Raw genomic sequence first — 15808 nt, forward strand, 5'->3', positions numbered from 1 at the left:
GGAAATCTCATAATATGGCTTAGCTTTTTGGCCAGAAGGAAGGAAGCTGTTGATCTCACAGCAGTCAACTGAGGCAACTTTCGTTTCGATTTCATAGAAATCCGCTGCATTTTCATAAAACCGGCAGCAGACAGGCATGCATACCTAAAACTATTAAGTTTTTCCATTATTCAATTTCCACGCAATAAAAGTGAGTTGCTGGCTAATTATCGCTATCGACAATCGGCGGCCTCAGCTGTAAACCGAACGCATTAATCCAACGTTTAACCTCGAAGAATGCCTAATGATAACTCTATACATGTGCATTTTCATATATACATGTATATAACGGGTGTTTTTTGGACGTGTGGTTTTCAATGAGGCGATACTTTTTACGGAGTTGGTCTTTTTGACAGTTGTCACTTGTTTTATGCTCAATTTGGTTTGCCTTTTCAGAGTAAACAGACTTACTCCGAAACAATGCTTGCAAATCGTGAAAATTGTATTTAATTTTTTCGCTGCGTTCAATAGAATCGGTATTTCGAGCAACCATGAATCGGTTTTTGGCACCACATTTACTCTAGTATCGTATCCTCAGAGACACGGCACAGTGCGCACCGAAGACGCTATTACTGCTGTGAAGCTGAGCAACGCAGAAGACCCGCGAAAGGATTTCGGTTTCCGGGCTTTCAAAATCCAACTCATGCAAGAACTGAAGCCGAACGACCATCAAGCGCGTCGCAAGGTCGGTGAATGAGCCGATCCTGAGGTTAAAAAGAAAATTTTGTTCAGCGACGAAGTCCTCTTTTTGCTGAACGGGTACACTAAAAAACAAACTGTTGCATTTGGAATGATGATAATCCAAAAGCCATTGCTGAGACGCCATTACATTGTTAAAAAGTCGCCGTTTGGTATGATCTATGGGCAGACTTACCGATCTAAATGGACTAGACCTGCGAAAAAACAGTCCTTGGCCGTCAATTCCGCTAAAGTAGAACCGGCTGTTGTGGGTTATGGAGTAGTCCCCATACATCTGACACCCTTCTACTTTTGGTCCGACCCCGTCGAAACAGCCGGTTTCCTGGGCTTACCATTGGATGACGTCAATGACAACTTTGTTAATGCTTACCATTCTAACGGAAATTAGGTACCCGTTACAACAACAATCTATCGGCAGAGGTAAACATTGGTCTCTATTTCTACAAAAATTAAGCCGGCTATAATTTTACAGTCAATGGGCAACGCTATAGAAACTTGACTAATTACCTTTTCGTGGCTGAGTTGAAGGAAATTGATGTGGACGACCTTTCGTCCAAACGAAAAGTGCGCTACATATCATACAATCAACGAAATAATAAATTTATCGAAGTATACTTTTGGATAGCACATTATATCGAATCCTGAAGTTGTGTTGTGACCGCCAAGATCGAGCAATTTAACGCCGCTGTACTATTTTTTGTCGGGTTATGTGAAATCGCTTGTCTCTACAGATAAGCCCGAGATGATAGACGGAACTGGACAAAAAGAATATTCGACGCGTTATTGCTGACATATGACAACCATTAGCTGTTGCAAAAAGTGGCCGAAAATGGGGTTTCTCGACTTGAATTTATTCGATTCTGCGGCGGCGGTTACTTGCATGAAATCATTTTGAAACATAATGACGCACCATCTTTCTATTATCTTCATAATAAAGCTGACATTAAATTATATGCATTTTATTTCTTCTTAAAAGCTACATGTCTGAAAACAACACCCTTTATATGCACTACATATATTTATGTAGGTAAATGTAGTATACAAACCACGCTACGCATTTATGCACACTCGTACTAATTCGTGCTCGGTTCGGCTGATTTTTACCGATGCCTTTCATTTGTGTTGCATTTACGGCTTCATTTCAGCTTATTACATTTGGTTTAAATATCATTCCGATTTACCATTATTATTATGAATTATGAGCTCACAAGAGCTCTGCCGTTAACATCACCATTTCATCACGAATGGCGCTGACTAACACAACAGCAACTGAGATATTAACATCATCGGCAATAATAAATCAGCAATTCAAACAGATAGTATTAAAACATACCTTTATTCATAGCGTATTAGCATACATATGTAGTAATAGGTACAGTGCGCTCCAGCTAATTGGTACGCGCATTGAAATGGTCAATGAGCAGTCACTATACAAAATATTGGCAGCACAAAAACGAATCCAATTAAAATTTGGTTATACAAAAATTATTACAATTAAATTTCTTCGGTTGGGTACAACTAGGCAGAGAACGCTGTACATTGAAATGAACTCATTCGCATTGTTAGTTTGGCTTTGAATGCCGCTTGTCATGAATTCACTTCCCAATACTCGTCAATTTCGCCTGCCTCGCCACACATCGATAGCAATTGCATAATTAAGGTAACACAATTATATAAATGACGAGTTTAACAGTTGAAGTTTGGTTATTAATTTCATTAGCAGAAGCTGCAAATGAACGCACGCTTTGCGGATTAGTTTGCTAATTAAAATAGGTGGTATCAAAACCTTCTGTGATTATTAGGATTGGGATTAACTGACAATGCGCTTTCAAAGCCCTTAAAGTGAAGTCCATGAGGAAAACGCGTCGGGAATTGTACGTTAGCTGCAGTTTTAGGCTTCTCGATCAATGCAGCGTCTTCCTAGCGAAGGTGAGCAGATCTATAGCTCCGGAGAGCTGCCCCCTTCAGTGTGGTGACTATCTACTCAAATAGTTGGGCACTAAATTAGCCTTGAGTTCGCTGACTTCTCTTCTCTAGCATTGAGCTATTTTTTGATTATACTAGTTTGGCTTCCTGATCACAGCGGTATTTCAGGAAATTGTAAGGCTGATAAGCTTGCTACGGTAGGTACTTCAGCCTCAATAATTGCGGGAAGGGAATGGAATGTTAGATGTTAGCTAAGTTGTAGTCTACGTCATCCAATGGCAGGCTCATGAAACATGCTGTTTCGAAGGGGGTCGGACCAAAGGGAGAGGGCTGTCAGATGAGTGGGGTTAGTGGGGCATGCAAAGAGGTGGCCTGTGTCACAACTGATGCACAAATGCAGAAGATTTTCATTAGGCTTTACGGTGCATAGCAATCAAGTGTGATCCCCGCAATAGTTGAGGAACCGCATGATAATGACCATATCCTTAGCGCAGATATTAAACAACAGCCTGACTTTTCCGTAATACCACTTTTTTTCTTGAAGGTGAATTTTCAGAAGATAAAATACCGTCGGCATACATAATTCAACCTATTACCTTAAAACACCTCATCCGTGATCATGCCTGGCCTTCGCCAGTTTTAGCGTTTGCGGGACTTATGAAGAACGACGTCTTCGTTCTAAACCCTTATCTACCTCCGTCTCCTGTACTTTTTATTTACCTCGGTGTACCACCGCCAGACATTTCTTCACAAAGACAAGCTTTAGCCGGTAGGCTTTACATCTAAAAACTGTACTTTTCTTCGTTTATCAACAGTCTCTCGTTGTTCCTTCGCCACTTGATCCTTCTAAACACAGTTAGGGCTATTGCGCTCCATTCTCTTACCTGTTTCCACGTCTCTGGGGATCGCATCATGTACGGTACTATAATATATTTTCAGGCATCAGTCGCTCTGCCAGACCAAGTTTCACTACTTCCGCAGCATCTTTCCACTTGAATATAAAACCAGTTTTGGTTTTTTGCGATAACAGACGGAGTTCGGTTACGTGGTCCATGAGGAGTAGTCCTCATATAGAGTGTCGGCGCTTGATGTGAATTTTACAGACTCTGTGGCCTGACTAACGATACCTGCTCCCGTGCCTCGTACCGTGTGACCCTCCAATGATTGTGCGCTGCCTTCGTCCATTGTTTCCCTGGTGCCGTACTCTTGACATTTCCTGCAGTCTTATCAATCTGTCAGTCCCACCTTGCAGGCGTGTGCCGCCTCCAAACTGTGGCCAGTAAGTATTCCACTCATGTTCTTACAGTCCTTTCTATCGGAATCTATGCCAGTTGGAATTTTGTCTGTTTCTGTTCTACCATTTTACACATGACCTTTGTAGTCTTGCAACCAAGTAGATCGTTCCATCACGGTTTGGTCTTCCTTGCCGGGATTTTGTCTACATCGTCGTATGGACATTGCAAGGGTTTACCAAAGTCGATAATGTTTCTGGATGACAGTTGTATAATCCTCTTCGACTATCTCATTGCCCACGATACATCTGGGACCTGGCACCCAGCAGAAGTGAAGTCATTTGGTACTGATGACACAGTGCATTGGTGCCCTGCTTTTCAAGACACTTCTGGCTGATGTGCGAAACCAAATTATAGCTTCGATTACTGTTTATCTGTCCATACTAACACTGGAGATGCTTGCTGATGCATTAGAGTCTAGTTTCTCGGTTTCTCATTGGCAAAGACCTCGGCTTGAAATATACCGCAGTGGTTCGCCAACTTTAAAGGCTACCTTATCAATAACTCTGAACAGTATACATGTATTCTGGGCTGGACTCCGTCCTCCATTTTCGAGTCTTTAGTATAAATGTTTAATATCTTTACGCGAACTATATGTTTCTATGTTTATTCCGAACTTTCTGTTCCAAGTGAAAAGTGGGATCACGTTCCGTCGTTTTTCCTGCACATTTTTCAGCCAAGAGCTTTATAAGTAACAAGTCTAGTTCTAGTTCAAGAATCGCCGTTGTAGTTGCGCCTGTTCTGCAAAAATTCATAAACAAGAAATGCATATAAACATGAGAATTCAATTTTATTCTCTCCATTCAAGCCAGTTTTCAGTTCTCAATTATCTTAGAAATATTTAGGTTAGTTTTTTATGTAATGACTTGTAATTAGCTTGCTCTCTCAAGCGTGCACAAAATCAAAATTTACGAAACGACTTTCAGATCAAGTACTCCGATAGTAAATAACCCTCAAAACTAAGAAATCTCAAATTATGAAATGAAAAGTAGAATGTTGGAAGGGAAATCAAGTATCTGAATAAAATCTAAGCAGTGACCGCTTATGTAACCAAGCAGCATGACAAAAACGGAATTCATTTCAACACAGGTGGTCGGCATGAAAGTACTAATTGCCGCAAAGTAAGGTAATGAAGACACCGTGTGGCAAGATGTATTACGAATGCCCAAATGTTGGTTGAATGCATAAAAATAGCCAGACCTCATCTGCAGATATCATGCTTTGTGCACTCTGCCGTAACATTCTTGAATTGGATACGTCCCCGTGTGTGTGTTGTTGTTGGTGTGGTGAGCGTTTTTCTACAACAGCCAACATATATACGTATGTGCAGCAGCAGCTGATAGTTCGGAGGTGGTAACAATTGCAATACCGATACTTACTTACCACACAATGCTCTAAGTTTCGAACAAGTGGCAGTGTAAGCAAATAGCTCGACTTGAGCTTCGACATATTGTACATATAGTAGATATGTAAGTGTGTGTAGCTTAGTGCCGCCGTGCCTTTGTATTCTAGCTGAGTATGGCAACAAGCTTCTCCACTTCATAATTCTTCTAGGGCTTCGAAAATCAGCCAAGCAAACGAATCAACTTTTCACGCTGCCCTCGCGCTTGCGGAGCATGGGGTGAGTGGCAATGCTACAAGTGGCTTACCTATCGTTGCATATACATATATGTATGGAAACTACTTGATTACATATGTTTGTATATTTGTGTAAAAAAGTATGTCCAATAGTACTGCGCTCGGGCTGAGCTGGCCAGAGAACTACGTGTATTGGCACAACTCACAAAAACAAAAACAAAAAATATTAGAAAAAAGCATAAATTCGTACTTGAGCAACCAAGTGTGACGAATGAGATTACTGAAATCTTCTGGAGCAGATCCATTTTTCATGCAACTCTGCAGCGTACAGCGTACAGCAACAACAACTGCACTTACAGCTAGAGCTACGGCAGCCACAACTATTGCAAGTGCACGCTTTGGGGGCTACACTTTGCCGCTGCAATTGAAGTCTTTGCCATTGTGGACTTTAATACCCTAGCACCAACACACACACACACCCGTATACATATATACGTATTAATATATACATGCATACATACAAACATATAAGCCAAAGCTACGAGTACTTGAGTTGCAAACCATGGCGTATTGTTTTTTCCTGATTTGTTGTTGTTGTTGTAACTGTCATTGTTACTACCATTGCGGGGCTGTGTGTTGCGATTGTTGCCATTGTTATTACTGACGATTGCAATCAAACATTGCAATGAATCGCAAAAGCACTGCAGACTGGCCTGTAGCTAGTGGTGACGGTGACGGTGACGGCGGGGGTGTAGCGGTATAGTGCGAATTTAGACATGTTCGGGGTTGTAATACTTTTCGCACATATCCACATGCATTTGCCATGTATTTTGCGTGTATTTGAGTATGCTTATGCAGTTGCATGTCGAGATTCATCTCAGCAATTGATGCAACCACACACCAGCCATCCATCGATAGGCGGGTTCAATGCGCAACATCCGTTTGGTTTGTTTTGCATCGTTTTGAAATTTCACACAATTGATACTCTAATTAAATGGAAGAACAAACCGAAAGCAATTACAGTTGAGTAGACGAAAATGCAGCAGCATTAAAGGCAGCCAAGGCAGTGTGTTGGCCAACACTCGTTGGTAAGTTGTTCGGTTAGGTTAGGTAGGCGTCGCTAAAAATAAAAGCAAGAATAACGTTCACTTCGCTTGCAGTGAATCTATAATACCCTTCACAAATGCAAAATATTTCTTACAAGAACTTAATTTTGATCGATCAGTTTGTATGGCAGCTATATGCTATAGTCATGCGATCAAAACAATTTCCTCGAAGATTACATCGTTGACTAAGGCATTGACCCATGACAAATTTCACGAAGATATCTGGTCTAATAAAAAAGTTTTCCATACAAGCACTTTATTCCGATTGTTCAGTTTGTGTGACAGCTATATACCATAGTCTTTCGATATTTACTATTCCGACAAATTAACAGCTTCTTGGAGAGAAAACGACGTGTGCAAAATTTCAAATCCATATCTCAAAAACTCAGGGACTAGTTCGCATATATATAGACAGATAGACGGAAATGACTAAGTCGACTCAGCTCGTCATGCTGACGATATTTGAGACTTTATTTGTGGTTCGATTCAAACCTGCACTTTCTCGTTTTTCTAAGGTAAACATCTTATAATAATATCCTCTGAAACATAGTCGTTGAAAATTATTCCAAACATATCCGAAAATATAGCCACTGTTGGCACCAGACTGTCTTCTCTTGTTCAATGTTTTGGATTCAGTTCAGAATTATCATCTCGTTGTTCTGTTTGGTCACATGTGAGCCAAATTTATCCAAAACGTTGCTTTTACGGTTTAAGCCTGGTTGCCATCTTGAAAACCCTGTCACTCCAAGTCATTCTGTAACTGATGCTTTTGGGCTTCCACTGCGTCCGTCGAATTCGATTCATTTACTGCACGGACTTTGATTAGTTTCCCTAAATTTTTTTTTATCTTTGAAAATTGCCCGACAGCTTTAAGATTGCTTCGAGATTGAACGTTTTCATCGAGGTCGATTTTCATAAGTTTTTCTCGAGACGAATTTTTCACCAGAAAAATCATTGGGCATAGACAGGAACAGGCAGGAATCACTTGGTACCAGGTCTAAACTATAAAGTGGATGCATAAAAATATTCCAACCAAACTCCTGGATCTTCTGGCGAGTCAAATTATAGCGTGGCGTTTTCCTGGTGGAATACAATTCGTCTTCTATTGGCAAAATCTGGTCACTTCTGGGCAATTTCTTACTGCAAACGGTCCAATTGTTGACAGTATAGGTCCAAATTGAAAGTGTAGTTAAAGGAGAGCAACTCATAGTAGCTGATTCTCTAACAATCCCGCCAAACACATAGCAACCTCTTCCTGACCTGACTGTTGTTGCCGCTGTTTGCACAGACTCACCTCCATTCGACCGTGATCGTTTTTCTTGACGTTGTCGCAAGTAACCCACTTCTTATCGCCAGTAAACCTCCGATTCAGAAATGCATCGATTTTATTGCGATTCAGCAGCGGTTCACCGGTAGATTTTTTGTGTTAACTCGTGTAGCACCCAGACATTAAGATACTATAGTTCGAAAATACGGTCTGACATTCAGGATAAGGGGTTACAAGAGTTTCCTCAGGTAAAAACTGGCATTTTTCAACAATTTTTTCTCTCATAACAATGACATATTTTATCAGAATTTTTTACTGTTACAAACATATATAATACTATTAACAAAGAAATTATGAAATTTTTGGAACACAATATTTTAAACTCGGCCATTGCGACGCCATTTCCGGTGACCCCTCGGAAAAAAGATGCGCCAGCGTTGGCAAGATAACTCCTTACAGGAACATCTAAAGTGACAAAATACGAGTTTTAGTTAAAACCTTAACATAGAACTTGGACGAAGAAAAAAAACTGAAAATTGAATTATTGGCAGACATTTTTATAGAAAAACTAAAATTTCAGTGAAAATTTCGTAATTTTTTTTTTCAAATAGTTGTAATCGAAAATAAATCCTTCGTCCAAGGCTTTAAGAATTGTATCTCAAAAACCGGTGTAAAGTTTCCTAAAGATCGATTGAGTAGTTCTCGAGAAATCATGCCAACCGACCTCAAAAACACACTTTAGAGAAAACACGTTTAAAGACGGCGCACTCAGCCTAACTAGCCTCGTGCGCACAAGTTCTCAAGGCTGTATCTACAAAAATATTACTTGGATCAACTTGAAAATTTAGGACAATATTCTACACATGTTGTAGAGTTTAATAACACAATAAAAAAGTTCGATTTTTTAAAACCGGTAAATTCATGTATCCCCTTATTTCGTGTACCACCCAGACATGAAGATAATATTAATTCACCAATTACTTCATAACCAAAAAAACTTTATCATTTCTTGTTGACTTGGCATATATTAAAAAAACATAAACTGAAAATGCGATCACAATTATTTTTCTAAAGTAGTGAACTAATGCTCCTTAACCTAAAATAAACTTAAATTAAACTTAACTATGCGAGTATAACAACTTAAATCAGAGCTATCTGGAGTTTGATGGCTTCGCCGCGTGGTCGTCGTCTTGAATTTAAAATTTAGACGATATGTTGAGTTATTTCAACATCCCTTTCCTACAGCCAAGTGCTTGGATTTGTTTGTGATTTCATTGTTTTGTGACACTCCTTAATCATTTCAATTTTCTCCGTTAATTCCTCCTTAAAATCCACCTGTCGATTTATTGCCATCAAATCGGCGCCTCCGTAGTTGTCGAGATTCTTCATGTTTTCGTTAATTAGCTTTTCGGTTAGCTCCACTTTTGATTTGATGCGACGTACTACCCTCGGGTTTGGACGACGTAGTTCCTCATTATAAAGAAATAGTTGATAGGGTAGTGTGGACTTTTCGATATTTTCACCCATTTTTGTGTAAACTGGTTGGAATATTACTTGAATATGAGTTTCTGAGTTCTTAGATTCGTTGACTGCTCCTGTGTCTTCCTAATCTGGCGACTGAATGATCTTTAAATCAAAATTTCACTGATTTTATACTCACATCCTTTATCATCCCAACGAAAAACTTTTGTCTCAGTGACATAGTTTTACCTTTAAACAATTTTTGTTTTACCTTTAAATAAACGAAAAGGCTTAATGAAGTCTGTAAATTGCGTCAAGTTTAGACTACCTGTTGCAACCTTTTTGCCTAATTATTGTAAGTCCCTAAGTACTGGTGTAAACAAAGATTGTTTATGAAAGGTTTGACGTAAACTTAGGTAACACATGTGTTATAGTGTCACTACAAGGTCAGTCAAGGGATTATGCAGATATATCTTGAAACAATAATAAGGTAATTCTGAAATGTATCCAAGATAACAAGATTATATGTTTTGACAACTTCATCATAATAACGACAACAAGTTTGCAATTCCTTTTGTTTTAAGAAATTCTAGAAATGTTTTAAAGAATTATGAAACCTGTACCTATATGTTTATCCCAAAGTTCTTCATATGTTTTTGGTGTCAATGATTTTCGTAAAAAACGCATTTAAGTAAAGACTTTTGATATATTTTAGCTTTTATGAGGGATTAGGCATGTTGTTAATTATCATTAGAAGTAAAAATATAGATCCCTCATGCTCAATTGGTGTTAGATGCGCCATTTTAATACACTATCGTAAGACCTTGCTTCGTTACAGGTTTCTTCGGGTGAAAAATCACCTTTTTTCAACAATTTGTTTCTCATATTTTACAAACATATGTACACATTAACACAAAAATTCTGAACTTTTTGAAAAAAAAATATTTTAAATCCGGCCATTGCGACGCCATTTCCGGTGACCCCTCGGAAAAAGATGCGACCTTGTTGGTTGGGATAACTCCTTACAGGATCATCTAAAGTGGAAAAAATACGAGTTTTATGTAAAACCTTAACTTAGAACGAAGGAAAAAAAATTAAAATTGAATTTTTGGCAAACATTTTTACACAAAAAATATGAAAATTTTAGTGAAAACTTCGCGGCTATTTTTCAAATAGTTGTAATCGGAAAAAAGAAAAAATCATTCGTCCAAGTCTTAAAAAAAGGTATTTCTAAGACCTGTTGATAATTTCATGAAGATCGGCTTAGTAGTTCTCGAGAAATCTTGCCAATCGATATCAAAAACACAGTTTCGAGAAACACGAGTTTAACGCGTTAAAACACTTATCTTAGCTAGGCTCGAGTGCACAAGTTCTCAAGGTCGTATCTCCGAAACTGTATCTCGGATCAACTTAGAATTTAGGAAAATATTCTATGGGTGTTTTAGAATTTAATAAGATAAGAAAAAAATCGATTTTTTGAAACCCATAAACTCTTGTAACGCCTCAAACCATTTGTTGCTCTCAATGAAACTACTTACGTATATCCGTTATGTTTTTTTATTAATAGACATTCATTCACTCTTGGAACCTATTTAAGATAGAGCTGGACATTGACAGAGAAAGTATAGAACAGTTTCCTTACTCCCTTTGACTTTACAGCTGCGCGCCAAATTTTGTTGGAGGGTATTCCCATTTGTAACGCATGTTTTCCAAATGACCAAAGCCCCGTTATAGTAGCTTTAAGTCTGTTAATCTTTTCCTGGACCTATGTAATAAGCCTTTAAATTTTGTCTTGCAATATTTTGGCCACAACTGTTTCGCTATCATGCATTTGGTTGTATAGTTCCGTTTATACTGAGCTAATTATTTAAATTGTGTTTCGAGTTCCCTATTGATCATATCTAGCGGAGTATCCTTGGATTCGTTTACAGAGGCTCCTGACTTTGCCAACTCGTCTGGTTTATCGTTGCCGAAAGTTTTTCAATAACAAGAACCCAAATGATGATCAAGCAGTGCCAGTGAGCTGAAAGCCTTCTGACATTTGTTTGCTAAGCTGGAATTAATTTTTGACGACGGAAGAGCTAGTAGTGCCGCAAGGCTGCCTGCACAATGATAACATGAAATAATGTTTGAACATTTGCTCGTTTTCGAATTACTCATGGACTCGGCAGCTTTCTTTATGTTTGATGCCTCTGGTCATCAAAAGCTCAGAAATTGTTTTCACAAATAGAGGTCTCCAAACCGCTCACAGTGTGACTTAATGCAAAAGATGTCATGAAGACATACATACGCACATACATATACATATACTACAATTGTCGTTGCGGCTGCCGACAGTTGTCATTCAAGCGGAGCATCTTATTTCTCAACAACTTGATTTAACTACCATATAACCGATTTCTAGCAAAAATTAACAAAAATCAACAGACAATCAACACATCGGTGTATATTACAACAAAACAACAATAACAAAGCGGGGAAAACGTGCAACAATGATAACAACTGTGTACGTAAACACCTGCTGTTAGGCGACATGTGCCAGCGTTTCCAGCTAAATCTTCCTAATGCAATTGAGAAAATGCTGTTTAACGGTTTCTTGTGTGGCACAACTACTTAAGTGGACACATTGGCCGATGCGTCCGATGTCCGCTTGTGTGTGCCACATTGTTGTGGCAATATAAAAGTAAGTTTTTATCATTGCCACCAGTTGAAAAGTTGCCTGGTTGTTGTTGTTGTCACAGCAGCTCATTTATAAATTGCATATTGATTGTTGGCGTTAATTTTCTAAATGGCAAAATCGCTATCTTCAGCGCATCGTGCAACAGCAACATGCACGCTGATTGTGTCGCAGAAAGTTGCAAGAGAAAATGCAATGATAATTGTTGATTTATGGCCGTGTGCACATTGTATTAATTCGATATGAAGGCTAAGTATGTGTAGACTCTGCATTATAGACAATATCTGTAATGTGGCTATGACTTTCTGGCGCAAGCGGATAAGTGGCACGACCGATTTCACCCGCATAAGTCTACTTACGATACGTTAGGTGCCTCTCAATGATAGAATTTTTGTATTTGCAACTATTAAAAGCAAAAAATAGTAAGACTTTGTTTAAATATTTAAAATTCTTTCTTTATTCTTCACAATCTATGTCGTCTACCTCAAATTAAGACCACTTGTCCCCAATACACTCTTCCCAATGTTTTTTCCAATCGTCTAAAAAGTTATTAAAGTACATTTCCGGAATAGACTTCAATTCGCTTAGCGATTCACGTTTAATGTTTTCAATTGACTCAAAACGGTTTCCATGGAGCAGTCGTTTGAGTTTGTTGAATAGCCAGAAGTCACACAGAGCTAAATCAGGCGAACACGGTGGTTGTCGCACCTTATTGGCTGAAAATTTGGCAAAAAAGTTACGAAGAATTAATGCAGTATGCGAAGTTGCAGTATCGTGGTACAAATACTAATTGTTATCGGCCTCTTTTTACGAATAGCTTCGCGCAAACCACGCATTATACTCAAGTAGTATTCCTTCTTGACAGTTCGGCGAGTCGGAGTGCACGACACCTCGATAATCGAACAAAACTGTCACTATGGCCTCGATTTTTGACTTGCATGACGCTGTTTTTTCGGCTTCGGCTCACCTTTGCCATGATATTCAGACGATTGATCATCTGTTTCCAGATTGTAAGCATAGATCAAAGACCCATCGCCAGTAATAATACATTTCGTGACGTCCTGTGGTCGGAAAGCATTGTCTCACAGACGTTAACCCGACGCTGTTTTTCGAAAAAGTTGAATGATTTTGAAACCAATCGGGTGCTTTCACTTTTCTTACACCCAAATGGTCTTTCAAAATGGTATTCACTGATCTTTCCGATAATCCAACAATGCCAGTAAGATCCCTGACTGTTAATTTTCGATTCTCAAGCACAAATTCTTTTATTTTATTGACGTGCTTATCATCAGTTGAGGTTGATGGCCGTCCTGGAAGTGGTTCGTCGTCAACGCGTTTTCGACTCTCTTTGAATAATTTGTACCAATCAAGAACACTTGCTCGCGACAAACAATTATCACCGAAGGCTCTTTCCGGCATCAGAAATTTGATTTCGGACACAAAATTTAACAGAACTTCTTTGTCCAATAATTCCACTCAAAGAGGAAAGAACAAGACATTTGGCACGGAGTGACTCCTAATCTGTTGTAACTGGGTTGGTTTCGTCACAATTAGAGCTGACGCTTCGCTGACAGCTTTCCTTTTATCAGAGGACTGACACATACATAGATATGTGCTGACAAGTTTGCACCGTAAAACTAGCGCCGAGTGTAGGTTTTAACCTTTTCCTTATATTTAAATAACGGGATACGGAACAAATACCTGTTCAGATACTTCTATGCTCATGAAATTGGAACAGATATTTTCTGAAACATTCATCCCCGGTCAGTAAATGGCTGAAGTGGAAATTCAGATCCCCAAGTCGTCTGTTCATCTACAAATGAATGTCTGATATCAGACTGTGGGTCAAGGATCCTTTTGATGAGTTTTTCCACCACATTGTAATTTCTTGGTTCTTCTCATTCTTGATGTAATCGCACGAATTCTCCCCCTTGGATGTCATTGGTCGGCATGCTGGCTAATAATTTTTCGGAAAGCACTTACGTAAATATTACATGAAAGCTTAATCCTGCATTCATATTGCTGCCGCATATAATATAACCGATCTGTCAAAATTATGGCATCTGCATTTTGGGATGCGCATGAAAAAATGTGTATTGACTACCTTGAAAAAGGAAGGACCATGAACAGCGACTACTACCTAGCATTATTGGATTATTCGAAAGATTTACGGCCGTATTTGAACAAAATGAAAATGTTTTTTTAACGATGACAATGCACCGTGTCACTAGTCAGTGAAAACGCTGACAAAAGTCGATCAATTGGGCTTCGAATGGCTTCCGCATTCACAGTATTCTCCATATCTGGCCTCCAGTGACTATTTCTTGTTCTCAGAACTCGAAAGAGCGCTAGCAGAGAAGAAATTTTCGTGGAATGAAGAAGTGATCGCCAAAAATGTGACTTATTTTTTTTATTTATTTTTCAATTGAACTGTATATATATACATATATGTATATTTATATATTATTTATTATATTTTATTTGCTTAACCTGCCGTGTACGCCAAGTGCTCCTTAAAGTTTAGTTTTTAGTTCAATATCCCTGCAAGATAATTCATCTGTGGCTGTGATATCAGCCTATGGTAAAGTGATTTTTTTATTTGATTTTCCTGTGCTAATGAGCAAGACTTCTGTTTTCTCTTCACCAGCTCCAGACTCATAGAATAAAAACATTGGCATATACCATTTATGCAATCATTGCATTTGATTTGGACGTCATCTAGCTGTCTAGACACAGCTTGCACAATGAAGTTATAAGCTGAATCGGTTCTAAATAAAAACATTTCACAACAAAAACTTATGAAACGAAGTTAGTATAATTTAAAAAATATGTTTCAATGAAATATTCAATTGAAAAAGTTCTTAAAAAAATAAAATAAAGTATACATCGTCACCTAAAATGCAAAATAACGTAACATCACTTTTCATAAGTTTACGGGCCAAAGAAAAAACGTTATAATAAAAACCATTAATACTGAAACAAAATTTGAATTTTGGCTATAAAATGGTTATACAAGTATATTGGTTATCATATTGAAACAAAATTTGAGTTTTGGTTATGTATTGGTTATTATATGCGATCATTAGTAGCCCATGACTATGTATAATATTAATTTTGTTTCCCCAGCATTACAATATAATAGGATCAACATTGAAAAGTATTAGCCCAACAAGGATCTCAATATTCACATCATCCTCGCTTTGGTCGACAACACTTCAACATTATGTGCTTTAAAACAGGAAACTGTACATTCTACCGTTGATGCATGCCGGAGAATATTTAATAGTTTAGATAATAACTCCAGTTTTACGCTGAGAGTTCATTAATACATCTTTGGAAATCTGCTTTTACCTGCTTTTATTTTTCTTATACCTGTTTACATATACATATAAATAAAACAAAGTCGTGTTCTGAGCACCTCTTATAACTCAACGACGACTGTACCAGCTGCATTCATCTATTGTAATCAGCTTAAAGAGTTCATAGAAGATTATGAAGAGTTCATATAAAGTTAGGCGGGACAGCGTATGTCGGGTTAGCTACTAGAAATATATAAATATGAATATTTTCAGTGAAGGTTAGCAACGCCTCTCTAAAGGAAATGAACAGAAGGACGACACGAATAACATATAATACTAAGGAAAGGATGCACCAGTAAAGAAGAGGAAGGAAATAGATCAAGGACGAACGCTTTGTATTTACATGAAATGAAAGAACAAAATATAAAATCCATCTCAGTAAATAGCTCACAATATGAAGAACT

At 38.2% G+C, this 15808-nt stretch overlaps 2 protein-coding genes across 2 annotated transcripts in view; one reads left to right on the forward strand and one right to left on the reverse strand.

Moving 5' to 3' along the window:
* LOC126761940 (uncharacterized) overlaps positions 1–15808 on the forward strand; it is a 277755-nt gene that overhangs the window by 39471 nt on the left and 222476 nt on the right. The gene's annotated exons all lie outside the window — the stretch shown is intronic.
* Positions 9147–9434, reverse strand: LOC126761960 (uncharacterized). The gene has a single exon (XM_050478402.1). The coding sequence runs from the start codon at positions 9432–9434 to the stop codon at positions 9147–9149; it is 288 nt and encodes a 95-aa protein (XP_050334359.1).

This window comes from Bactrocera neohumeralis, chromosome 6, assembly GCF_024586455.1.
Source record: "Bactrocera neohumeralis isolate Rockhampton chromosome 6, APGP_CSIRO_Bneo_wtdbg2-racon-allhic-juicebox.fasta_v2, whole genome shotgun sequence".
NCBI lineage: Eukaryota > Metazoa > Arthropoda > Insecta > Diptera > Tephritidae > Bactrocera > Bactrocera neohumeralis.

Coding starts and splice junctions, on each gene's coding strand:
- LOC126761960 (XM_050478402.1), bottom strand. CDS start 9,434: ATGGGTGAAAATATCGAAAAGTCCACACTACCCTATCAACTATTTCTT.